Below are 27,007 nucleotides of genomic sequence, written 5' to 3'. Positions count from 1 at the left end.
CTAAAGATGACTCAGTACCTAGTCTACACAGGGTCAGATGGGGTGAAAAACAGCAGCTGGTTGTGGCCAACCCAATCACATTAGCTGCCTGTGGCTCACCTGAGGGCACCCCATAGCTTAAGTTTACAAACAGCAAAGGAATTTACAAGTCCAGCCATCCCTGTCTATGCTAGGTGCCAAGTCATGTTTACCAGTGTGCTGCTTAATGCATTTTCTTTTCTAACACAGAGCATTTCTCCAGGGTAGATGGAGCTTCAGGCCTTGTCTACGCACATGTCTTACTGCTGTATCTGTACTGGTATAGTTAAAGCGGTGTGACTCCCCCAGTGTGGACACAGTTATAGCAGTGTGAAGGTGTTTATACTGATAGAACTGTTTCTGTTGAGATCTATCCTGCTTTGAGCAGGGGGTTGGACTAGACGACCTCCTGAGGTCTCTTCCAACCCTAATTTTCTATGATTCTATCAGTATAAGTGAGCCGTAGCTCATGAAAGCTTATGCTCAAATAAATTGGTTAGTCTCTAAGGTGCCACAAGTACTCCTTTTCTTTTATCAGTATAAGTGTAACCCTTCTGCCCATCAGACTTGGCAGCAACAAGGGCCAGGTTCAATATCTAGAGGTTCCTTTTCAATAACACAGTGCAAAACTGGCTCGAGCCCCCACCCAGTGACCTGGGACAATTACATACCACCCCCCTGGGCTCCTCTAAGAGGCAATACTTCCCCTCTCGCAAGCACAGAGTCTGAGTGTAGCAAAAGCCTTTTAATAAAGGAGGGATACAATGCGGCATGAAACAGGATTCATAACAAACCATGAGCAAAAGACCCACCCCCAGGTAAGTTTTGGTAGTGTCCTTTTGGCAACCCAAAAGTCACCCCACTCACAGTTTCTGTCCTTAGTCACTGCAGCCCCCAGAGTTCAGAAGTTCATCTGCAGAGTTTACCTCCCAGCCTGGGTGGAAGGGAGGATAGGTATGGAGGAACCTTACATGCTCTGCTGCTTGGTTGATGGCCAATTGCCACACCTCTGTGGGGTTCTGTTGCAGTCTTCACAACCAGCCATCTGCTGACCAATATGTCTTTAGGCCCCCTTACATAACACAGCTCTCAGTGATTTTACTGTTGGTAGAGGATCCTCAGTGCTGGTGTACTCAGAACCACTAGCCCAAAGTAAGCCTAATGCTTAGACCTAGGTGTCATCAATTGCAGTATGTAACAAAACTCCTAATAGAGTCAAAATTAGCTCTGTTATTACACAGTGGAGAGAAGAATGATCAAAATGGTCTTTGGGGCCCTTAAACAGAGCCTACACTGCCAGGCACAAATTTCTGTCCCCAATCTCTATCCATGTACTGGGCTTTGGAACCCATGTCCCTTGCCTAGCAAGTGCTCCTTAGTTGAGGGCTTATCCCTCCATCCTAAAATGCCAAGTACAGTTCTACTGTCCTTGATTTACATAACCAGGATAACAACACTTTATTATTTCTGCCCCAATTACAAAGAGACTGGGGACCCCACAGCAGCCAAAGTGACCATTTGGGCAAGCAGTCCATCATGCTAGGCGGGGTGGGTGTGCCCATGCAAATGAGATCAGCCCCTGAAGTCGTTTTCCACAGCTCACCACCAGATGTCAGGGTAGAGCTCATTCTGACTCTGCTTACAAAAGGAACCTTTATGCTGGTATAACCGTGCCCAGACTAGAGGTACTAGTAGAAAAGTCACAGCCCTAGCCAAAATAGTTGTCGTGGCACAGAATCTGGCCAGGTCTTAGAGGCGTCTTCTCTCCCTTCCACCCTCCTTGAATGTCTCTCCCTCCCTTTCCTGCCCTCCTCCCTAGGATCTCTCATCCAAGGTTTTTCTTTCCTTCTCCCCTGGTTTCTCCTTCCCTCTCCCTCTCCCCACTCCTTTGGGTCCAGGCTGTCTCTACCCTCCTCTCCCCCTTTGCCTCAGGAGGATTCCAGTTCCGCTTCCCCCCCCTCCCCCCGCCACCGGACTGTTGCCCATTTTGAGGAGGGAGTCTGTTGCAGGGGGAGGAAGCATCTCAGTGGCATCTAGCTTCCTCCACCCCCCGCAGGCTCTGCTGTCTACAGTAGCCCAGGAGCGGGCCAGCACTGAGAGCAGCTCAGGGGGCAGTAGGTGAGGCAGAGGATGGTTTGGTCCAAGGGGCATTACGTGGTGAGAAGCATCAAGGGGCACATTTTAGGATACTAGCAGATGCCTTACAGCTCCCCAGACAGAGGGGGCATCACCAGGGCACAGCGAGTTGGGGCTGAGTCCCCTTTCCCTAGGGCTAGTTCCTGGGGGACGGTTTGATGGTGGCTTTTTTTTAAAAAAAGGCGCTGAAATATTCATGTAAAGACAAAGGAAACTTTTAAAAAACATGAGTTGGGGCCAGGGCTGCCGGTGCCTGACTTTGCAGTGACACAGGTGTATCTGGGGGGTCCCCCGACACCTCAGTGCTGTGAGTGAGCATATCCTGAACCCCTGAATAAATGGTACCATTCCCACTGAGCAATAGCATAGCTCTGCCGGTGTCTTTGCTGGCTCCGCTCCACTCCTCACTCCAAGCGCTGCTCCTCGCTCTGGACACTCGTTCCATGGGAGCGATGGCCCCTGGTCCGCACAGAGTGACATCTGCTCCCTACAGCAAGAGACAAACGAAGAGGAGAAGCCTGATGTTTGGACTGATCAAATGAAAAAAATGCATCATTCCGGGGGGGCCCAAAAAAGGGTCCTGGTGTCCCAGGAAATCCCAGGAAGAACTGGGACTGTGCTGGTAAGAGAAGGATTTATGGGCTCTTCACGCCGCTGGAGTGGGGTGTGACCGTCACTGCTGTAACCCTTTGGCCTTGAGCACCTGGGGCCACTTAGTGACCTCACATTTTTTGGATCAAAAAGCCCAATTAAGGCTGCTACTGTCCATTCCTGGGATGTCCCTTTATAAGATAAAGGGGATGTAGGCACAGAGGTGGCAGCCTGATTAGTTGCTGAGTGTTCATACCACAAGATTTGTATAAATGCACTAGACCAGCAAGTGAGGGACTATTTAATCCTTTCGCGTCTCATACCAATATGCCAGACTAGCACAGGGGGCTCTGTTCTCCCACCCGCAGCAGCAGCAGGTCAATAACCCCCTTAGAAATGGCATGTACTAAGCATCTGTATTTCCTTCTCTCCCTTCTCCCATTGCAGACGGCTCCATTCACTGGCAGAGGCCCGGGAAGGAGCCGGAGGTAGATCTCCCCTTCTATCACCCCCGTGCTCCTTCTGCCGAGGTGGAGATGACGTCCTATGCGCTCCTCGCTTACCTCACCACGCGGCCAGCACCATCCCAAGGAGATGTGTCATTAGCAGCTCAAATTGTAAAGTGGATCAGCAAACAGCAGAATCCCAATGGGGGCTTCTCCTCCACACAGGTGAGCTGTTCCCATCCCCAGCCTGAGACACCCAGGGCAGGAGGGAGAGGCAGACAGGAGAGGGCAGGAGACAGATAAACTACCCGGGAGACGTGGGAGGCTGCCCTGAGGAGCGGGCAGTCCCCTCACTGTACAGTTTAGATCATGGGTTAGGCACAGCATGGAGCATAGTTACTTCCGATCCCCACAGGTTCCGGCAGGCTAATGATGCTGGAGACTGGACAAATGATGCTCCTGTGTACGGAAAGCAGAAGATTCGCCCTGAGCACCTACGCGTGCAGTGCCATCCCCAGCACTGACCCCATCCAGCCAGGTCAATTCAGCTTGAGAGCTGAGGCCTCTCCAGAGAAGCAGTAGCAGCCAGTCACTTCCGGACACACCCGGGGGGAAGCACCATCCTGAGTGACAACCAAACAGGAGGCGCCACCTCCTGCTTTGAGCAGGTGCAGGCCATGCTGGTGCTTGGAGGCTGGGACCTCTCGGAGTGACCTCTCTGACCAGTCATTGGCTCCATGTTCCACCATTTCCCTGGTTGGCTTGATACCCACAGGGCTTTCTCATACTCCATTACTGAGCCTCCTGGCTGCCTCGCCATGGTCCTCTCTGAGCCATTTCACTTGGTCTGTCTGTCGTGAGCTGCCCCTTCAGGCAGGGTGTCTTCAGGGGAGAGTGGGTGATATCTTCCCCCAGCTCCTTTCAGTGGAGTATCAGAGATACCAGATCCCCAAGGTTCCCAGGTTAGACACCTGGCTGCTTTCAATGGGAGATAGGTGCCTAAATACCTTGGAGGATATGAGCCCAAGGGAATAGGGAGCATGGCACATGCTGGTGATGGGGAGAGAATGGGTGGAAATGGGAAAAGCCGACCTTTCTGTCTCCCTTCTCCACCTGAGCAGGGCATTAGTGTGTTGGAGGAGCTGGCGGGATGGGACTCCAGGCCCATGGAAACGGCTAACTTATCCCCTTGGGTGCCTGGGCCCATCTCTTGTCTGGCAGGACACAGTGGTGGCGCTCCAGGCCCTGTCCCTATACGGAGCGTCTACCTATGCCAAGAGCGGAGGAGCGTCCACAGTGACCCTGCAGTCCACAGGGAATTTCCAGGCCCAGTTCCAGGTGGATCACACGAACCGTCTGCTGCTCCAGCGTATGGCACTGCCAGAGGTGCCAGGGGACTACAGCACAGTGGTGACAGGAGAAGGATGTGTCTATGTGCAGGTGAGGGCCTTGGGGCAGAGAGAGAGGGAGACGCTGCTGCTGCGGGGATCCTGTCTCATTCCCATGGAGATGGCACGGTGCGTGGGCTGGGGAGGGAGGGAGGGAAGGAAAAGAGAGGAAGAGATGGGGGAGAGGAGGAGGAAATAGGAAAGAGGTGTGAGGGGGAGAGAGAGTTGACAGAGAGAGTTGGGGAATGGGGAGAGAGAGAGAAAAGAGATAAAGAAAAGAATGAAACTGAGCAGAGGGAAGGAGACAGAGGAAATGGACAGATGGACAGACACAGAGAACTGTGTATTCTCTTCCAGACCAGCCTGAGGTACAATGTGCTCCCCAAGCCGGGTGAGGCGCCATTCGCGCTGGAGGTGCACACGGTCCCTGAGACGTGTGACAGCATCAAGGCTCACAGGACCTTTGACATCACCATAAACATCAGGTAACTCCCCCTCGCAGTGCCAGGCCTTCCTGAGCAGCCTTAGGGCTGGGGACAAGTCACTCCAAGAGCTCCCAAAGGGGAGGGGAAACCCCAGAAAAGTAGATACAAATCAATATTTTTCCAAAAATTAAAAATGGATTTTTACATTAAATCATGGTATTTTCTTAATTGCAATTGCTCTTTTCAATGTCAATCAGATTTTGTACTTCTGTATTGCCAGCTCTCCCCCCGTAAATTGTTACAGTGATTGTTTTGTGCTTGTTACTCTAAGAGTATGTCTACACTACGAAATTAGGTCGAATTTATAGAAGTCGTTTTTTTAGAAATCGGTTTTATATGTTCGAGTGTGTGTCCCCACAGAAAATGCTCTAAGTGCATTAACTCGGCGGAGTGCTTCCACAGTACCGAGGCTAGAGTCAACTTCCGGAGCGTTGCACTGTGGGTAGCTATCCCACAGTTCCCGCAGTCTCCGCTGCCCATTGGAATTCTGGGTTGAGATCCCAATGCCTGATGAGGCTAAAACATTGTCGCGGGTGGTTCTGGGTACATATCGTCAGGCCCCCGTTCCCTCCCTCCCTCCATGAAAGCAAGGGCAGACAATCGTTTCGCGCCTTTTTTCCTGAGTTACCTGTGCAGACGCCATGCCACGGCAAGCATGGAGCCCGCTCAGCTCACTGTCACCATATGTCTCCTGCGTGCTGGCAGACGTGGTACTGCATTGCTACACAGCAGCAGCAACCCATTGCCTTGTGGCAGCAGACAGTGCAATAGGACTGGTAGCCGTCATCGTCATGTCCGAGGTGCTCCTGGTTGCCTGTGTGAGGTCGATCAGGAGCGCCTGGGCAGACACGGGCGCAGGGACTAAATTTGGAGTGACTTGATCAAGTCATTCTCTTTAGTCCTGCAGTCAGTCCTATTGAACTATCTTATGGTGAGCAGGTAGGTGATACGGATTGCTAGCAGTCCTATTGCATCATCTTCTGCCGGGCAGGCAAGAGATGAGGATGGCTTGCAGTCCTATTGTACCATCTTCTGCCGAGCAGCCATGAGATGTGGATGGCATGCAGTCCTTCTGCACCGTCTGCTGCCAGCCAAAGCTGTAAAAGATAGATGGAGTGGATCAAAACAAGAAATAGACCAGATTTGTTTTGTACTCATTTGCAAACCCCCCGCCCCCCGTCTAGGGGACTCATTCCTCTAGGTCACACTGCAGTCACTCACAGAGAAAGTGCAGCGAGGTAAATCTAGCCATGTTATCAATCAGAGGCCAGACTAACCTCCTTGTTCCAATAAGAACAATAACTTAGGTGCACCATTTCTTATTGGAACCCTCCGTGAAGTCCTGCCTGAAATACTGCTTGATGTAAAGCCACCCCCTTTGTTGATTTTAGCTCCCTGTAAGCCAACCCTGTAAGCCGTGTCGTCAGTCGCCCCTCCCTGCATCAGAGCAACGGCAAACAATCGTGCATCTGAGTTGAGAGTGCTGTCCAGAGCAGTCACAATGGAGCACTCTGGGATAGCTCCCGGAGGCCAATACCGTCGAATTGTGTCCACAGTACCCCAAATTCGACCCAGCAAGGCCGATTTAAGCGCTAATCCACTTGTCAGGGGTGGAGTAAGGAAATCGATTTTAAGAGCCCTTTAAGTCGAAAAAAAGGGCTTCATCGAGTGGACGGGTGCAGGTTTACATTGATTTAACGCTGCTAAATTCGACCTAAAGTCCTAGTGTAGACCAGGGCTAAGAACTTCAGTAACATCCTTAGTGTGAGAGAAACACAAACTCAGACACAAAACTGCCCGGCCAGTAGCCCTTTCTGTATCTGCAACCACCACTACCCTCCCATTGAGTGAACTGCCCCCAGTCACAGGAGCCGAATGCTTTGACCTGGCCATTCTTCTTCAGCGGGATTTGCAGTCTGAGTTCAATCAGACTTGTGCTCCTAAATCACTTTGGTGCTTTTACAAAGCCCACCCTTAGATGCCAAAATATGGGCGTAGGAGTGTATATAAAGAAGCTCACGGTTGCTTTGTATTGAAATAACTTCCCAGGGCTAACAGTAAACCAGTTTGGATCTGAAGTGACAGAAATTCTATCCCAATAAAACCAATGTTTTTAATAATAATAATAATTAATACAGTTTTAGCCCCTGATGCTGCAAACATTTCTGCACATGCTTCAGTTTCCTCACCTGTGCCTCTGTTCATGTGACTGGAAGTAGGTACCTGCTAAAAAGTTTGTAGGAACAGCACCTTCACTTCCAATATTTTGGTTTTTGTGTGCAGAATTTTTGTAAAATTCAAATAGGATCCCCTAGCAGTAGCAGCATTTAGAAACACCAGCTTTATAAGTTAGTTCAGCACACACTATAATCTAAAGTTTTAATTGCGCAAACCTTTACACTGATTTTTCAAAACCTGACTCACTTATAAATCAATTATATTTTTAAAAAATCAAGTTATTTAAATTGCTCCCTCTTCCTGCCCCCACCAATGATGGGCATATTTTAACTAAACCCCTTATTGGATGGGAAGCCTTGTGCTTGAGGGACTTTCAGCAAACTTACATGCTCCAGGGCAGAACTGAGGGACATTGGCAGAGCTGTGTGGGGAAACCAGGACTGGAATAGCAGGGGGCTGCAGGGCAGCGATGAAAGGTAGTGGCAGGACAGGGGGCCAGTGAGGGTGTGAGGTGCTGCAGCTCAGGGTTGAGGTGCATCAGCTCTGTGCTGAGATGTATTAAACTTTGTTTCATTTCCCGCTTGGTCTCCCAGATACACAGGGAAACGCCCTGTCTCCAACATGGTCATCGTTGACGTTAAGATGCTCTCAGGATTCATCCCTGTGAAGACATCAGTGAGGAAGGTAACGGCCCATTCTGTGTATGGGCCACAGCCAAGGGTATCTGCCTCACACCCAAGTGGAATCCAGCTCCCCACAACCCCAACCAGTGGGCATCCAGGGCACTTTGCCTCCAACCCCACTTGAGGGGTATCTGGCCCCAGGTCAACTCCAAACCCCAACCCCTCATTTGCAGCCTGGCCACTCCCTAGTCCCTTCTCCAGCATCAGGCTCCCTCCCCCCCTCGGCCCTTGTCTCCGTCTCTCTGACCCCATCTCTTCTTTCTGACCCTCCCCTGATCCCCCACTCCTTCCCCATCCTGTCCCATCCCCCTGAGCTCCCACTCAGTGATTCCCTGGTAAACTGTTACGCACAGGGGGAGCAGGCTCGGCTGGAGGCACCTCACAGTCTCCCCTGGAGGGGGCAGTGTTCCTGTAAGGGGAAGTCAGGCTGGGCTTGCAGGGTGCTTGGGGGAGAGAGTGAGGAGCCTCCATCTCCCTGTGCCCCTCTCTGCTCCCCCAATTCTAACACCCCCCCCACACACACACACACTGAAACTCCTGAGCCCACCCCAGGCCCTACATCTCCTCAGGGAGATCCAGATGGTGGGAGGTGCCCCTTCAGGGGCCCTGAGGTGAGATCTCACCATCTTAATGAAGCCTGTGAGAACAGGGAAGGCAGTGCTCACAGCCACAACCCTCCACTCTGGGGACAGATCAGACACTGAGCTGATGCTGCACTTGATAGAGACTCAGGGTGACTTAGGGTTGCCAGATATTTCAAAATGACAAGCCCAAATGAGTCTCAAAACAAGCTCCAAATGCACCACTCCTTGAACAACCAACCATAAGCACTGAGGATGTATTTCTCCTACCTTCCCCCACATAACATCCCCACACACACACACACTGCGACACCCTCCACACTCTTAGCCAAACCGGATGATCCCCGGTGGCAGGTAGCCCAGTCGGGACCTGCCCACCATGGGGCTGACTCATTAGAAGAGCCATGCACCCACCCATGGGGATGGACTGCCTGGTCAGGACATTGGCCCCAGGTCCAGCCATACAGCTGCCAGCACCTCTAAGCAAGAACCTCCTAACACAACCCCCTGTGCCCAGTCATTGTAGGAGGACTCTGGCATGGATAAGGGTGACTCCAAGTGCCAGTGAGGCACGGAGGGAGCCTGGTTTTTGCTGGCTGGGGTCCTGAGTCTTACTTGGAATATCAGAGTTCTGGGAGTCCAGGCTACTGCTCCTCTAAGTCCTCTCTGTCTGCTGAGCTGTCTCCCAATCCATCCTGGCTTTCTGCCATGGTCACAGTCTTCTTGCTGCCACTGGCCAGCCGCGGACAGGGTGCCACATGGTGGGCAGCATGGTGGATGGTGGCAGCATGGTCCCTGGGTCAGGTTTTGGAAATCAGATGCTCTCAATCTGAGGCACTTTACACCTCAGTCCACTAGGTGGGTAGGGCCACACGAGAGACTCCACTCATTCCTTTAATGCACCAGCATCCCATTCCTTAGGGCTCTGGGGTAGTTTGAAGAGGGGCCCAGTAACATCCTGCTTCTCTCCCTTGGCTGCTGGCAGCTGGAAGGACATCACCACATCCACCGCACAGAACTGAGCACCAACCACGTGCTGCTCTACATGGAGCAGGTAAGCGGCCACATGGGGCCAGGATGAGCCAAGGAGAGAGTCACCCGCAACATACCCGCGATAGAGGCACTGAATGGAGGAAATCTCCCAGGCCAGGGCAAGGAAAGACAAACCCATGTATCCCCCGCCAGCTGCTGCTGCTCCTCAGTATTTCCCTTCAGCACTTTCTGCTCCCCCAACATACAGAGCCTACGGGTACCAGGGAGAGCGGCACGTACCCGGGGGTTGGGGGGCAGGGCTTCTCCCTCCTCCCCCAGGGCCTGATCCCTGCCAGGCCCTGCAGCCAAGGGGGGCAGATGCTGGACCTGCAAGATCATGGGGGGGGAGCAATGGGGGTACATGGGAGAGATGGGGAAGGAGTGGGTGAGGTGGCTCAGAGCATCCTCCTGAGTCTTGTCTGTTTCCCCCCCACATCCCAGGTGAACAATGTGACTCAGAGTTTCTCCTTCATGGTGGAGCAGGACTTCCCCGTGCAGAGCCTGAAGCCGGCGCTGGTGAAAGTCTATGATTACTACGAGACGGGTGTGTGTGGGGGCAGGGACGGGGGGACGTTAGCCACCATGGGCCTGTCATAGGGAGGGGAGAGGCCACAGTCACAGCCACAGGGGGACCCGCTGGGCTCAGGGTTGTGTTTGGCCTCGTTCTCTTGATGATCCACCTCCCCACCCCTGGGCTGCCTCCTGAGGTTGGGGACAGGCCTGGGGCTGAGCTGAGAACCTCACGCCAGTGGTGCCTGCTCAGCGACTGCCCGGGCAGGTTCAAGGGCAAACCCCATTTCCTTCTCCTTCTGCTTCCAACCCGAATGGCCCTGCCGCCACCATCCCTGACACTGGTTTGCCCCACGCAGACAGTGTCCCCCTCTCATCTCTGAACACAACAGGCCCATCTCAGCAGCGTCTCCCCTCTCCCAGATGAGAATGTGGGGCACACAGGGATTATGGGCGAGGGATCATATTCCACTGGCCTCATGCTCGCACCACGAGCCCAGACCCCTCCCGCACTGTAGAGGGAAGGTGCCAACCCATGGATCTGGGAGGGTCTTGGGTTCAGATCCTGACCTGAGATCCCAGCTGACCTGGGGGAGGCACATTCGCTCCTCCACTCCCAGCTAGGACATTGGGTGACAAAACCGCCGGGGTGCCGTTGGGCTCTGGTCGTGAGTCAGGCGAGGTGCAAACGGACATAGGGCACCTGGCACAGACCCTCTGGAGATGCCTGTTGCGCTGTAGCCTTGGGGTAACCGTTGCCTTCCTCCCATGGAGCCCAGCTGAGGTTCCCCCAGTGCCCCTGGAGAGAGGGCTCCCTCCCCTCCTCCCTGAGATCTCTGGTGCAGTGCCAGCTCTCTGCAGAGGGCCTGGTGGAAGTGTGAGGAGTCCTGGTTGGGTCTCACACAGCCCTGATCACATCTCCCTTCCCTTGTGCCTTCCAGATGAATTTGCCATCGCCGAGTACAGTGCCCCCTGCAGCAAAGGTAGCGTATGAAGAGCCATTTCCTCCCCTCGTCCTGCTCACAGCACCCCCAGATCTACTCCCCACTGCGAGAGCTCAGCTCCAGGCAGTGCATCCCCCGTGCACTTGGAGCTGGTGGCTTTTTTCCCCTGCACAGGGGTTTGTTGCCTGCACTGATGGCATCTTTGCTTATTCCGGGGGATAGGTGCTCCATTCACCCCGCAGCCTCTGCCTCGTGAGCCCTATGGAAATTGGGCCATTGCAATGGTTTGTGAGAGGCTCTTCCTGGGGCAGGGCGAGGGCTCCAGCCCAATCAGAGCCAACAAGTCCCTGCCATCTCACTGGGTAGCTTGTTTCTGTGAAGCTTTCAGAGATGGGCTGTCTGGGCTCGGATCAAATAAGAACCTGAGGCCACTCAGCCTGTCCTGTAAGCTCAGATTCTTTACCCCTCTCCCCAGCAGTTGGGTCTGAGCTTCCTGCTTCTGGCTAGGATCAGAGGAGCCAAAATATCTGTGACAGGGAGGATCAGAGAGTGAATGAAAGAACCAAAGCACAGGAAAGCCAGGCAGACAGAGGAAGGGAGGGTCTCCCAGCAGCAGGACTCAGCAGAAGCCTCCTTCTCCCAGCCCTTGTTCTGCAGGACTGAGAGGCCCAGGGAAGGATCTCAGCATCCAAGGGCTTCTCTGGACTTCATGCCCCTGGTGCTGATCCACAGGCAGGTGCTCAGTCCCAATGCAGGGAGCTCCCTTCCCTCCCGTGGGCACTGATGGCTCTGGTGTAAATGGATTCACTCCATTCTGGGCCGGGTCCCATAGGAACAAAGGGGCAGGGAGAGGACGTGCTCCCCAGATCAGCACCTCGCTGCTGTTCCCTCTAAGCTGTGCGTGTGCACACACAGATCCTAAACCCCGCGCACATGGCAAAACACTGTGCGCACAAATTTGCACAGAAGAAATTTTTTGTGCACACGGCCTGTCAAAAATTAGAGGGAACATTGCACCTCGCTCCTAAAGCAAATGTCCGAGCTGAGCCTATGCATCCTGTGGCCCCAGGTCCATCCCTGCTCTGCAGTGTCAGACACGGCAGAGATGGTTCCAGGCAGACCCTAGGCTGACACAGCCTGCGCTGGATCCTGTGCTGCAACTCCCCAGCGCTATGAGACGCTCCGTATGGAGGCAGATGAGGCAAGGCCCTGTCCCTGGGAGGGAGAGATCAGGGCCACGGAATCTCCTGCCTGGGGCCCTGGCAGGGCTCTGCTCCCTGCGGCAGAGCAGTTGTGCCCAGCCCTGGATGTGTGTTGCTGGCTCTGTGCCCAAGCCCAGGGGAGGCCTAGCCAGTCTCTTCTCTAAATCCCTCCTGTTCCCGCTCCTTTCCCCCTCACAGTGGGAGCCGAGCAGAGCAATGTGTGAGGGATGGAGTCGTGTTCTGAGCCTCCTACGTCCCACCCGCTTAGCCTCTGCGCAGGCTGAGGTGGTTGGAGGGAGCGACAGAGAGAAAACAGCCGCAACAAGAGGGAAACAAACATTACAAATAAATGAATTCACCACCCTGACCAATGGCTCCTGGCCTCTCTGTTCCCAACCCCCTTATCCCTGCTCAGCCCCAGGACTTCTCAGGCCAACATGTGTCCCATCCAGCTAGGGCTCTGCCCTGCACAGCCAGCCAGGGGGAAAGGGTCTGTGGGAAAAGATCTGCTAAGCACCATTGTGTCCAGTAGCCCTCACCTTTTCCAGTTAGCGACTAGTGTGGGATTGTTCCTTACTTGTAAACATGAACTGTGGGACTGTAGATGCTCTCTGCCCACTACAGGATGGAAACAGAAATACTCAGCTGTGTGCCAGGGCCTGATACGGCTAACATGTAACGGGGTCTCTTTTGGATGAAGTGGTCGAGGCCTGGGGGTTTGGAACACCAGCCTGTAAGTTCCATCCCTGCTGCTCCCATGAAGTGCAGCCGGCCACAGCATGTAGCATTGTGACAAGTGGTTTGTCCTAGAATTGAAGGGCATGTTCCAGGGATTTATATAATACTAGTTGTAAGTGCCTCAGCTAATGGGACTTCTGACCCCCTTCCCTTTGGGAAACTACTCCACAGTCTGGGAGCCCCTTCACAGAAAAAGTTTCCTGAAATGCTCCCCTTTTCTTGGTTTCAGCCCATTTACACCTAATTTTATCTGTTCAAGTCCCCTAAATAATGTCCCCTCTTTTTTTGGTATTTACCGTTTTAAATGCATGTAGTGAATTATTGTGCCTTCTAGTTATTCATTATTTATCCAAACTATGCATATTTAATTCTTTCAAAGTCTCTTTGTAAATTGCTTTATTCAGCCCTCTCTCAGCATGTCTGTCCTAGGAGTGTTCTCTCTGAACAAAGAAAACCCTGCATCCGATTCTCTGGCTTTTCACCTTATTTCACGTGTCCTTGACTAGGTCTACTCCCCTCGTGCTGTAGTTATACTGACCTAACCTGCAGTGTACATAGACAGCTCTATGTTTACAAGGGAGCTTCTCCTGTTGACATAGCTAATGCCTCTTGGGGAGGTGGATTAACCACATGACAGGAGAAGTTCTCTCTTTGGCATAGTAGTGTCTTTACTGAAGTGCTACATTTGCACTGCTGCAGTGCTTTACATGAAGATAAGTGCTTTGTCTCCTGCTGTGATTCCCCATTATCACTCACTAACGGTCCCATCTGCACTTTGCTTTTAAAAAGACCTTGTCTATAAAATGAACTGGGTTTAAATGAGAGCTGAGAGAAAATGAGATGAACATTAGAAATAACATTTTTTGCAGAATAAAAAGTTGCAAAAAAACAATTGATTCAGAAATGACAAAATATTTTGTTTCAATCTTTTCTAGTGAAATGGAATGTTTCCATATTCTCAAAACAACACATTTTGTGCTTGGTTGTTGAACTGAATCTAAATGTCTAGCTTTGAATCAGTCCCCCTTTGAACTACATCTGCGTAAGGTGCATGGTGCCTCAAGAGATGCAATTTGGGTTGCATATGCCCCCATTCTCCCCACCCCAGGTCAGGCTTCCGGCAGGACTACATATCTCATAATGCACCTGCAGTCATATATAACTAATGATGCATCACATGGCTCAGTAAGATGGTCACCATGATGCATTATGGAAGATATAATCGGTCAAGGGTTCTTGCCCCATAGGGAGAATGGGGGCATATGGAGCCTGAACAACAATTCCTATGAACCTCGATGCAGCCTTATCATAAATATAAAGGGAAGGGTAAACACCTTTAAAATCCCTCCTGGCTAGAGAAAAAAACCCATTTCACCTGTAAAGGGTTAAGAAGCTAGGATAACCTCGCTGGCACCTGACCAAAATGACCAATGAGGAGACAAGATACTTTCAAAAGCTGGGGGGAGGGAGAAACAGAGCCTCTCTCTCTGTCTGTGTGATGCTTGTGCCGGGGACAGAACAGGAATAGAGTCTTAGAATTTAGTAAGTAATCTAGCTAGATTCTGATTTCTTTAAATGGCTGAGAAAATAAGCTGTGCTGAATAGAATGAATATTCCTATCTGTGTGTCTTTTTTGTAACTTAAGGTTTTGCCTAGAGGGATTCTCTATGTTTTGAATCTGATTACCCTGTAAGGTATTTACCATCCTGATTTCACAGAGGTGATTCTTTTACTTTTTCTTCTATTAAAATTATTCGTTTAAGAATCTGAATGCTTTTTCATTGTTCTTAAGATCCAAGGGTTTGAGTCTGTACTCACCTATGCAAATTGGTGAGGATTTTTAATCAAACCTTCCCCAGGAAAGGGGGTGTAGGGTTTGGGAGGATTTTGGGGTGAAAGACGTTTCCAAATGGGCTCTTTCCCAGTTATATACCTGTTAGATGTTTGGTGGTGGCAGCGATAAAGTCCAAGGGCAAAGGGTAAAATAGTTTGTACCCTGGGGACGTTTTAGCCTAAGCTGGAAAAAATAAGCTTAGGAGGTTTTCATGCAGGTCCCCACATCTGTACCCTAGAGTTCAGAGTGGGGAAGGAACCTTGACATGTTTTCTTTAGCAAGGGCCAGAGAGGTTCGGAGGGTGTTTTGTAGGTTGGCCCTCCGACATCCTCACAGATGCAGGAACTAATTTTCTGGCAGGAACTATGGAAAGCCTTTGGGAAGCTCATGGGGCAAATCACTTGGTTGCCACTCCTCCACCATGCCATTTGTTTGATGGTGGTAAGAAGTTTAATGGAACTTTGGGAGCCATGATACGTAAATTTGTAAAAGAGCACTCCAACGATTGGGAACTAGCGTTGCAGCAGTTGCTCTTTGCCTACAGAGCTGTACCACATCCTAGTTTATGGTTTTCACAAGGTTCCTTCCCCACTCTGAACTCTAGGGTACAGATGTGGGGACCTGCATGAAAACAATTTTTTGGGGTTTTGTTTAAATGGCTCATAAAATAAGTTGTGCTGAATGGAATGGATATTCCTGTTTTTGTGTCTTTTTGTAACTTAAGGTTTTGCCTAGAGGGATTCTCTATGTTTTGAATCTGATTACCCTGTAAGGTATTTACCATCCTGATTTTACAGAGGTGATTCTTTTATTTTTCTTCAATTAAAATTCTTCTTTTAAGAACCTGATTGCTTTTTCCTTGTTCTTAAGGTCCAAGGGTTTGAATCTGTGTTCACCTATGCAAATTGGTGTGGATTTTTATCAAGCCTTCCCCAAGGAAAGGGTTTGGGAGGGTTTTGCGGGGAAAGACGTTTCCAAATGGTCTCTTTCCCAGTTCTATATTTGTTAGACGTTTGGTGGTGGCAGCGATAAAGTCCAAGGGCAAAAGGTAAAATAGTTTGTACCTTGGGGAAGTTTTAACCTAAGCTGGTAAAAATAAGCTGAGGGGTTTTGTCATGCAGGTCCCCACATCTGTACCCTAGAGTTCAGAGTGGGGAAGGAACCTTGACACAGGGCCAATGAGACCTGAATATCTAATGTTAAAAAAGAGGGTAGGGGATGGAAACCTTAAAAAAAGAAAAATGTTTCTCAGGTCTTCTCTGTGCAGCGTAAAGGAACACAGCAAAGGCACAAGCACAGCTCTTCCTTTCCTTTGCAGGTCACTCTTATACGTAAGAGCAAACAAAACACTGGAGAACAGACTGCTGGGCACAATACTGCATTGGCCAGTTCAAGGGAAAGGATGGACAAGACAGGACCTAGCAGAGCTTTCCAAACTCTAATTTCCTATATTCTAGAAAAATACTGTAGGTCCTACAAAAACACAGCTAGTGTTCATTTTATAATTTTTCAGTTTCTAAAACCACATTCTGGCTGCTCTGTGAGAGTGGGACCCCTACCCCATCATAGTGCACCCTTATGGCTGGTGGTTTGTAGCTTTTTGTGGGTGGCAGACAATTCTGTGGTACCATGTGTCCCTGCCTGAGAGCCATTCTGCCTTCTCCTGAGCATGGAAACAACCCTGAAGACATGTAGCACAGACGGATGGATTTTCCACCTCCGTTTGGTGGAACTCAGCTCTCTGTGGAGCCAGACTCTGCAGATGGAGGCTATTCTGCTGACATGGGGATTGGTGGGGGAACCAGTCTTTCATGTTGTTCATAGTATTTATCCCTTCAGTCACTCAGTACCAGGGGCTTTTCAGGCATGGCCAAGTGGTACAGGCAGTGAGGCTGCTAACAATCCTCTTCTCCTCATTCCAGCTACACTGGGAGGTGTGAGGGCTCTAATGTGGTCCTAATGGAGGTAAAGATGCTGTCTGGTTTTGTTTCCGTCAAGAGCTCTCTCAAAGAGGTGAGCCACCATCTAACTTGTGAGACAATTCATAGGATAAAGTGACCCTCATCCTCTCCTTCCCCTCTCCAAGCTGGGGTTTTGCCTCAGCTGCTTTTGGGAGGGTCGTTTTTGGGGAGAGAGGGCAAGGAAAAAGAGAGCAGTAAAATGGGGGATCAGACTCTGATGAATCAATTACTGGGGAAAGGGACAGATCATTCCAACCAATTGTATTATATTGATCAACTGCCAGGTGGTGTCACATGTAACATATTTTACTTAAGCTCACAACAGCCATTCCTGGCAGTTCATTAAAACAAATAGCATTAAAGCAAAATAAAGCCTCTTATAGCAAACACATCTGGTGTATCGCTCCGCAAAGGAAGCTCTGTAACCAGTCCATACCTGGTACAGAAGCCTGACCTGCTAGTAGCAGTCTTGCAACCTATCTTGTATGAGGTGTTCAGAAGTAAACTAGTGCTAGAAGAGAACAGGAACAGAAAGAAAACAGCAACAAAGATTGGATGATTGATCTTATCAACAATGCCCTAGACTGAATTTCAGCTTTGATAGAACTTCAGAATGAATAGACTGGAAGCAGTATTTTCCAAGATTTTGCATTGCTACAAAACTCCACCAGGAAATGGGAGATACTCAGATATCTTCTTTAATTTGTGCTATGGGGAAGGGTTCTGGCTATGTTTGATGTATACTTTATACCTTAGAGAAATATGGTTTGTGATAGAGCATGTTTACCCCAGAGAAGTCAGGAACCAAGAGAAAATGTAGAATGTTTTATAAGAGCTTTGCATGTATTTGCTAACAACTGTGATTTTGGGACTGCAAAACATGAAACTATCAGAGAGAGGCTAACAATTAGATTAACAGACAAAAGCCTCTTGCAGCAACTACAATTAAAGACAGACATCACTTAAATCTACCCACAACTGTACAGATAGCAAGCAGTCTGAACTAGCCAAAGAGCAAAACAAAAGGCAGGTCAACTTGAAAATCATGAAACTAGGTTAGAAGCTGTAAACACACACAGCATGAGTGCTAAAAGTTGTTACCATAAAAGCCCTCAGGCTATGAAGAAATTCCAGGCAAACTACAGAGCCTTTCACAATAAGTGTACAAGATGTGGAAAAATTTGTAGCCCACAGGTGTACATCTAGCCAAAGGCACTAGATGTAATAAAAATGCACAAAATATGGACATTTTGCAGTGGTTGCTGTACTAAAGCAGTCAGAGAGTTGATTCATATTACAGACAATCAAGAGGGATTTTTTCTGAGATCTATTGTGTGATGACACAGAGCCTTACTGGAGAGTGAAAATGAATACCCATAGAAAGACTATTGACTTTAAAATTGAGTGAGGAGAAGATGTAACAGTCATCTCAGAAGGGATTTACAATCACCTTCAACCCCTCCCACAGCTGAGATCACCTGACCCAGCTCTGACTAGCATAGGAGGTATTCTGAACTGCATGGGCCTGTTCACCATAGAAACGATTTATAAAGACAAAAGCTATATATTCAGAGTGCACCTGATCAAAGGATCAAAGACCAACAGCCATAGCAGCAGCAGCATGGCAACCATGATGGGCCTAGTGAGAAAGGCAGAAGAATTTTGGCAGAAGAGGATTGGATGATACTGGACTTTTGAAAGGCGATCCAGTACAAATAAGCTTAAGAGACAATGCTGAACCATACAGTGTACAAACACTTCTACCAGACAGACCTTGGAAAAGACTAGCTGCAGATTTATGCAAATTCAGAGGACATCATTACCTAATTGTAGTGGACTATTTTTCCAGGCATACAGAAATAATATACTTGAAAGACACACAATGGTGCAATGTTATTGAGAAACTGAAGTGCATATTTGCTCATTTCAGCATTCCAGGGCAATTTGTGATAGACCATGGGCCACAATTCACTGCAGCAAAATTTAAGTCATTCTGTACAAAATATGATTTTGATCATATTATTAGCACCATATTGCTCACAAGGGACTGGAAAGGCTGAGGGAGCTGTACAGACAGCCAAGAAAATCCTACAGCAGGAAGATCCATTCCTTGCTCTTCTGAGTTACAGATTGTCAAGGTTCCTTCCCCACTCTGAACTCTAGGGTACAGATGTGGGGACCTGCATGAAAACCTCCTAAGCTTACTTTTACCAGCTTAGGTTAAAACTTCCCCAAGGTACAAACTAATTTACCCTTTACCCCTGGACTTCCACTTCCACCACCAAACTTTATCTGGGTTCCTGAGAAAATGTAGTTTGGACATGTCTTTCCCCCAAAAATCCTCCCAACCCTTGCACCCCACTTCCTGGGTATGGTGAGGATTTTTACCAAACCTATTTGCATAGGTGACCACAGACCCAAACCCTTGGATCTGAGAACAATGAAAAAGCATTCAGTTTTCTTACAAGAAGACTTTTAATAGAAGTAAAAAGGAATCACCTCTGTAAAATCAGGATGGTAGATACCTTACAGGGTAATTAGATTCAAACATAGAGAATCCCTCTAGGCAAAACCTTAAGTTACAAAAAAGACACACAGACAGAAATATTCATTCTATTCAGCACAGCTATTTTCTCAGCCATTTAAAGAAATCATAATCTAACATATACCTAGCTAGATTACTTACTGAATTCTAAGACTCCATTCCTGTTCTGTCTCCGGCAAAAGCATCACACAGACAGACACAGACCCTTTGTTTTTCTCCCTCCTCCCAGCTTTTGAAAGTATCTTGTCTCCTCCTTGGTCATTTTGGTCAGGTGCCAGCAAGGTTACCTTTAGCTTCTTAACCCTTTACAGGTGAGAAGATTTTTCCTCTGGCCAGGAGGGATTTTAAAGGGGTTTACCCTTCCCTTTATATTTATGACACAGATCAACACCAATAACAGCTGCTGGATATAGTCCAGCATAACTTCTGATGGGAAGACATCTCAGAAATACTATTCCACCTTTGGAAAAGAATCTAACTCCAAAGTGGCCAAACATGAAGAGAGTAGCCACATTGGATAACTAGGCTAAAAGAGTTTATGAACACTTTGGCAACAGATGACACTCAGAGAACTGCTGGGTCTAGAACCCAATAACCCTGACTGTATCAAACTGGATAAAGAAAAAGGATGGACAACTCCAGCTGTCCTAAAGAAAAAGAATTCAGCACCCAATCATATGTGATTGAGATCAACAGTGGAGAGTTCAGCAGAATCCATCAACATTTATAGTTTGTTCCTCAGAAAGAACAATCAACAGAGCAAACTCTACAGGTGACAGATGCAGATCAAGAATAGTCAAAAGATTCTGAACTGACCAGAGACAATAGTTACAACTAATGGATAGCCATATGACCAAGTTGTTATATGTTTGGGTTGTGTAATTAAAAAACCAGTACAACTGAGAGATACTAAACAGACTGATCCATAATGAATTTTAAAGAGTGTGATAGTGTAAATTTTGTAAATGGTAGGAACATAGAACTTAAAGGGGGAGATGCAAGGGAATGCTAAATTGTATTATACTGTTCAGCCATTAGGTGGCTCCATGTATAATATACTTAAGCTCAAAACAGCCGTTCCGACTCCTGGCAGTGCATTAAAGAATCATATAGTGAATACAGCTGGTGCATCTTTGGGAAGGGAGCTCTGTAGCCAGTCAATATCTAGTAGAGAAGCATGCCCTGCTAGTAGCAGTCCTGCAATTTACCATGTACAAGATGTATATGACAGACATCCAGTTAGGGAGTTTGGTTCAATGACACATCACACCATTGTAGAAGTGGCATTCTTAGGCTTTCTGGGGTGGTCAGAGACGCTCCTGCAGTTGGATTGCACACAGAGCTAGTCTTGAAACAACTTCATTGGCAACAGGCAGGAAGAACAATGAACAAGTTCATCTTGTAATGTTCTATAAACATCTAGAGAGGCCATTGTGCGGATGTTGTTTGTCTAACAATGCCCCTTTTTCACTAGATGAAGATTGATAGTCTTGTGGGTAAAGCCCTAGACTGGAACATGGCTGAGCTGCATTCTATTCCTGGCTCTACAGCACACTTCCTGTGTGCCTTGCACAACTCACTTAATTTCTCTGTGTCTCAGCTCCCCATGTGTATGTAAGCAGGATCTGAATGAACTGAATGAATTCTCCTTGGGCCCTGACAGCTAGCTGGGTGGGGGAGAGACTTCAGGAGCAAACTGTATTTACACGAACACACCTACTCTGCTTAGATATCCAGCAGATAGAGCGGTGTTGCTCAAAATAATCAACTTTGGCTAGTATTGGGTTACAAATCACTGCAGTACTGAATGCAGGGGTAGTGAAATGCTGTTACCAATGTTGTTGTAATTATTGTATGAATACAGGGAAGCAGGACTGTGATTCACCTGTCCCAAATGAGGGGGTCATCCTCAGCCAAAAGGACTTCATTAAGCCAGGGGCTTGAATGCCAGAGCCTTGTGAAAGTAAGATGGGTGAGGACAGGTATCTCAGTCAGGAGGTATGGATGTTCTCTCTAGGGGTCCCTGGACTGGTTGAACCTATTTTCCCCCGCCGTTTAATGAAAGAGCTAAATAGGATTTATTAGAAGCCTCTTTGTTATTTTAATTGCTCAATCAGAGCTGAAATCAGTTGTGATAGGGCAGTGTTTTTGCCTAGTTTGCAAAAAGCTGAAAATCACTAAGAGACTGATGTGCAGAGGTCAATAGCAGAGAGGCAGGTGGCAGCAGAAGGTGACTGATAGTCGGTCACCGAACAAGTTGCTGGTGAGGCAGCAAGCAGAATGAAGGGGTGGCCAGCGGAGAGGAACCCCAGCTGGTGGGGTGGCCAGCGGAGAGGAACTACGGCTGGCAGGGCGACCACCCAGAGCAAATGCTCAGATGGTGGAGCAAGCAGTGTGCCTTCTTCCTGGGGTGGGAGGTGAACTCACACAGATGCACTTCTGAACCCTGGGTCTTCACTGCCCGAGGACAACCACTGTGAGTGGGGTATGGTGAGGGAACAGAGAGGAGCACAGAAAAGGAACTGTGGTAGTAGAACTCAAGAATGAGGCAGAAGGCGGTGCCCCACACACTTTGGGCTGGGTCTCCTGCTCACAGTTTTATGATTATGAATCCTGCTTCTGGCATTTTTACTAATTAGTGTCAGGTGACTTCCCTCCTTTCATTAAATGTTTCTTTTCTGTACTCAGACTGTGTGCTTCCGAGTGGGGAAGTATTGCCTCTCAGAGGCACCCAAGGGTGGTGTGTAATTTTCCCAGCTTACTAGGTGGGGGCTCGAGCCAGTTTTGTGTTATATTGTTGAAAAGGAACCCCTAGATATTGAACCTGGCCCCAATTGCTGCCTGCTCCACCTGGCAGAAGGGTTACATGCAAAAAGGAATATTGCCTTTGTATCTTAGAGGAGCGCCATGAAATGCAGAAGAGTGTTTTCAATTAGAAAGGAGTAAATGAAAGTGTCTGGCTATCTTGCAGGATTGGGAATACGGAGCCTTTCACACTCTGGGACCCTGGTTCCAGTCTACTCCCAGATCAGGGGCTCTGGCTGGCTCACAGGGAATGGAAAATTGAGCCCTTCACCGCTAGGACCCTAGTTCACACTCCACATCTGTAGCTTTTCCTCTGAAAGTTGTTGGATAGCCTGTGTGCCATGAGCTGCTGGTTCTCAGTAGGGTGTTTGTGTGAGTGTGCTTGTGGAGATGTATGCTTGAACTCTTGCCAACGTTCCTTTATTTTCTCCGTAGATGATGTAATGGAAATTCACTTTCCTTCTCTGTCACTTGCGGAGCCACAAAACCACCAATCAGTGATTCCACCTATAGGTCAACAAACTGACCAAAAGTACCTCAGAACTGCAAGATCCTTTTTCCCCCCTAATCTGGTATGCTGCCTTCTATACAGGAGTCTTAGGTCTGGTATCCCACCTTCTGCCATAGTGGATCAGACTGTTGGGGACACTGGGGCATGGCCACTAGGTAACTCGAGGGGATGGAAGACCACGAGTGTCGATGAAGCCCCCTCGCACTAGGCCCAAGTGTCCTTGCCCCCCCACCCCCCGCCTGGAGGCACTTGCAGCAGTTATGCTGAGGATCTGCAACAATATGTTGCAGAGTCAGAGTGCTTGAAACTAAACAAGGCCAAACAGGGCAGATATGGAAGAAAAATGCTGAATAAAGCAGCTTTATGTATAGTTTAACAAATGATACAAAAAACAAGGGCACTAGCTGGGAACTGGATTGGCTGGCTATATGGATACTTAGGGCAGCTTGCTATTGGATAAGTATGCTGAAGAAAGGATGTATAAAAGCTTGTGTAACTTCCTGCTCTGGCTGCAGGATTTGAGATCTTATTCTCCCTGTACCTTTTTGCAGCTGCAAATAAACTTTTCTGCTTCTCCACCCCGTTGTGATTATTGGGTGTAGCACACCGGGTAGCGAACCAACCCCTGCTGTTGTTTTGCCTCTTGGCACTGGGTGCTGGCAACAGCTTTTGGCATCCCTGGGTGGGCGACGAGGCTGCTATTTAGCCTTGCCTGGACCCCTCCTGGAGGTCAAGGATTGCGGTGAGAACCAACGCCCAGTGCACACCGGTGAGTTCATCAGGGGCCTCGGAGGAGACGCGATTTGATCGACCCCAGAGGGCACAACGGTGCAACGCACTCATATAGTGGAGAAGCAGCTGTGGACGACGGTGAGGAATCGGTCCCTTGGATAAGGTAGGAACCTTTTGAAATCCGGATTGTATGCTCTGTTGGAACCTGGGGACACCCAGAGTTACCCTGTAGGTATGGGACAGGGACAGAGCTCGGGGGTTAGGGCACAGTGTACGCCCCTAGAATGCATTCTAGCAAACTGGAAGGTATTTGGTGTGGATCCAATGACTAAGAGCCAATTAAAACGATTTTGTACACTTGACTGGCCTCAATATCAACTAGAGGACCAGGAGTGGTGGCCACCAGGAGGGTCAATTAATTACAACACGATCCTTCAGTTACTCCTGTTCTGTCAGAGAACAAGGAAATGGAATGAACATATGTATGCGCATTTGTTTCTGACTTTATGTACTCGACCAGATATTTTACAGAGCTGTAATCTGACTCCGACTGGTTCGGTAGCAGGTAATGTTAGTCCCCAGACCCCCACCCCCACTGTAATGGCAGAGCCGGTGTCCCCTTCGGCCCCTACACCCACACCTTGTAAGTCCCCAATGGTTGGCCTATACCGCTTAATCACCAAAACTAAAGTCGCCCGGTCTGGATCGGACAGGCATCCGGCCACGACTATGCAGTTTTATACTCATGTGCCCTTTAATCCTGTGGATTTGGCTGCTTCCAAAGCACAGGCAGGAGAGTTTTCCACCAACCCAAGCAGGTTTATATCAGTCTTTGAGGGGTGCCTCAGTAGTCACAAGCCGGACTGGGGTGATTGTAACATCCTCCTGCGAACCCTATTTTCTGAGGTTGAAAGACAACAGGTTGTGTCCAAAGCAAGGGAGGAGGCGCAGAAGCGGTATGACCAGGATCGTATTAATGTCCCTGACCCGGATGCACAAGTCCCCCGAGCAGACCCCAGGTGGGATCCAAATGATCATGGGGATATGACCCACCTTACCTCCTATAAGGAGTTGCTTTTGCTTGGACTCCGTCACTCGGCTGTCCGACATAATAATTGGGCAAAGCCATATGAAGTAATGCAGGATTTAAAAGAAAGCCCAGGGGCCTTTCTACAGCATATTCAGGACACAATTCGACAGAACACTAATGCAGACCCCGATGATCAGGCAACTGAGTCAATTATTAAGGGAATTTTTACGAGCAGAGCAGCCCCTGATATTAAGAGAAAGTTACAAAAAAAGGAGGATTTAATGGGCATGACCATGGCACAAATCTTAGAGACTGCAAACCGAGCTTATAGTCTGAGAGAGACAGAGAAGGAGAGAAAGCAAGTGAGACTGATGGTAACAGCGGTACAGGCCGGCACTAAGGGAAGTGGCCGGGGAGGAAGGGGCCGTGGACGTGAACGTCCAGGCTTGCAGGAGAGACGACTGGGTCGCAACCAGTGTGCCTTGTGTCGACAAGAGGGACACTGGAAAAATGAGTGCCCAAAGAGGAAAGAAAAGGGGGGTGCCTCTATGATGGCGATGATGGAGCAGGAATAGGGGTGTCAGGGGAGACGGACCACCCTACCCCCGGAACCCCGAGTAAAGATGCGGGTAGGAAACTCAGAAATAGATTTTTAGTGGACTCTGGAGCGGCACGAACTGCTGTAAATCTACCCCTTCAGTTGCCAGTAGCAGATTCCCTTACTGTGGTGGGAGCCACAGGCAGGGACACCAAGTGCCCAGTGTATGCCCCAGCAGAATGCGCTTTGGGAAACAGGACTATATCCCACAAGCTGGTATACCTCCCTGAGTGTCCAACACCTCTGCTGGGACAGGATCTTCTTTGTTGCCTCGGTGCCACCCTGCATTTTACTGAGGATGAAATAACCCTTACCTTACCCCCTGAGAATGCATGGATCATGACCCTTGCAGTTGAGCCCTCAGCCATGCAAGCCCCAGAATGGAGCCCATGGGAAGACCAGGTGTACCCCCTCGTGTGGGCATCAGGAATTCCAGGAAAGGCCACCCACCAGACCCCCATTACTATTCAGCTCATACCAGGGAAAGTCCCAGTGCAAGTAAAACAGTATCCAATCAAGAGGGAAGCCAGAGAAGGTTTACAGGAAACTATAGATCGATTCCTAATGTATGGTATTCTCTGGGAATGTCAGTCAGCCTGGAACACTCCCATTCTACCCGTAAAGAAGCCTGATGGCACGTATCGGCTGGTACAGGACCTAAGGGCTGTCAATGAACGGGTTAAGACTTTGCACCCTCTTGTCCCTAACCCGTATATCTTATTGGCTTCTATAGGGGGACAGTATACCCATTTTTCAGTCCTCGATCTGAAAGATGCTTTCTTTACCATCCCAGTTGCCACCCCGTCACAGGAGATCTTCTCCTTCGAGTGGGAGGATCGAAAAAGGGTTAAAAAGCAACTTTGCTGGACGGTGTTGGCTCAGGGATTTAAAAACTCCCCCACCCTCTTTGGCCAGGTTCTGGCCAGGGACCTAGAGGAGTGGGATAATGAGGAGGCCCTCCTTTTGCAGTATGTAGATGATTTGTTAATTGCCACCGTGGGCCAAACCCCTTGCCTTAAAGCCACCGTGAGCCTCCTGAATTTTACTGGACTCCGGTGATATTGGGTAGCACGGAGTAAGGCTCAAATCGCCCTCCCAGAGGTACGGTACCTTGGGTTTCACATACGGCAAGGGGAGCGTCAACTTTCAAGCGAAAGAAAGGAAGCTATCTGTCAAGTTCCTACCCCAAGTAATCGTAAGCGGCTCAGGGCATTTCTGGGTATGGCAGTTTTTTGCAGGATATGGATCCCAGAGTTTGGACTGTGGGCTAAACCCCTGTACGACTGTGTAAAAGGAGCAGATCATGACCCCTTCTATTGGACCCCAGAGGCTGACAGGGCATTTAAAATCCTGAAAAGAAAACTGATGGAAGCCCCGGCTCTGGGCCTGCCGGATCTCTCTAAGCCATTTCAGTTGTATGTACATGAACGAAAGGGGGTGGCCCTAGGAGTGCTCAAACAGCTGTTAGGAGCATGGAGACGTTCAGTGGCTTATTTTTCTAAGCAACTGGATCAGGTTGCAAAGGGTTGGCCGGCATGTTTACAGGCGGTCGCAGCTACTGCCCTAGTGCTTGAGGAAGCGGAGAAGCTAACATTGGGAGGGGTTATGCAAATCTATACTCTCCATATGGTCCGAGCCTTACTGGATGCAAAGGGAGGGCTTTGGCTCACCCAGGCTCGGATTGCTCGATACCAGGCTAAGCTCTTAGAGAACTCTGAAGTCACCTTACAGCCTTGCCCCTCCCTTAACCCAGCCACTCTCTTGCCAGAAACAGAGGAACAAAAACATGACTGTTTAGAAATCATAGATGCCCAATACTCCAGCCGTCCGGATTTAAAGGATGTACCCCTCCCAAATGCAGATTATGAGTGGTACACTGATGGTAGCAGTACTGTAATAGATGGGCAAAGGAGGGCGGGTTATGCTGTTGTGACCCTCCATGACACTGTGGAAGCTGAAGGTTTGCCTGCTGGGACCTCTGCCCAGCTTGCCGAACTAATAGCCCTGACCCGTGCGCTTGAACTGTCAAAAGGAAAGCGGGTCAACGTTTTTACTGATT

The 27,007-nt window shown here is 49.1% G+C and overlaps 1 protein-coding gene across 2 annotated transcripts in view; it reads left to right on the top strand.

Moving 5' to 3' along the window:
• Positions 1-12,561, top strand: part of LOC140898777 (alpha-2-macroglobulin-like) — a 57,890-nt gene extending 45,329 nt beyond the window's left edge. For both annotated transcript variants that reach the window (XM_073313165.1, XM_073313156.1), the window contains exons 29-36: positions 3,193-3,416; positions 4,413-4,631; positions 4,937-5,064; positions 7,836-7,926; positions 9,492-9,560; positions 9,980-10,082; positions 10,990-11,031; positions 12,393-12,561. In XM_073313165.1, the coding sequence (XP_073169266.1) occupies positions 3,193-3,416; positions 4,413-4,631; positions 4,937-5,064; positions 7,836-7,926; positions 9,492-9,560; positions 9,980-10,082; positions 10,990-11,031; positions 12,393-12,418 (902 nt within the window). In that variant the 3' untranslated portion in view covers positions 12,419-12,561. The remainder of the gene's footprint in view (positions 1-3,192; positions 3,417-4,412; positions 4,632-4,936; positions 5,065-7,835; positions 7,927-9,491; positions 9,561-9,979; positions 10,083-10,989; positions 11,032-12,392) is intronic.
• Positions 12,562-27,007: the final 14,446 nt, after the last annotated feature.

This window comes from Lepidochelys kempii, chromosome 1, assembly GCF_965140265.1.
Source record: "Lepidochelys kempii isolate rLepKem1 chromosome 1, rLepKem1.hap2, whole genome shotgun sequence".
NCBI classification, from domain to species: domain Eukaryota; kingdom Metazoa; phylum Chordata; order Testudines; family Cheloniidae; genus Lepidochelys; species Lepidochelys kempii.
The sequence above is the reverse complement of the archived record's forward strand: the minus strand, read 5'-3'. Positions and strand labels throughout refer to the sequence as shown.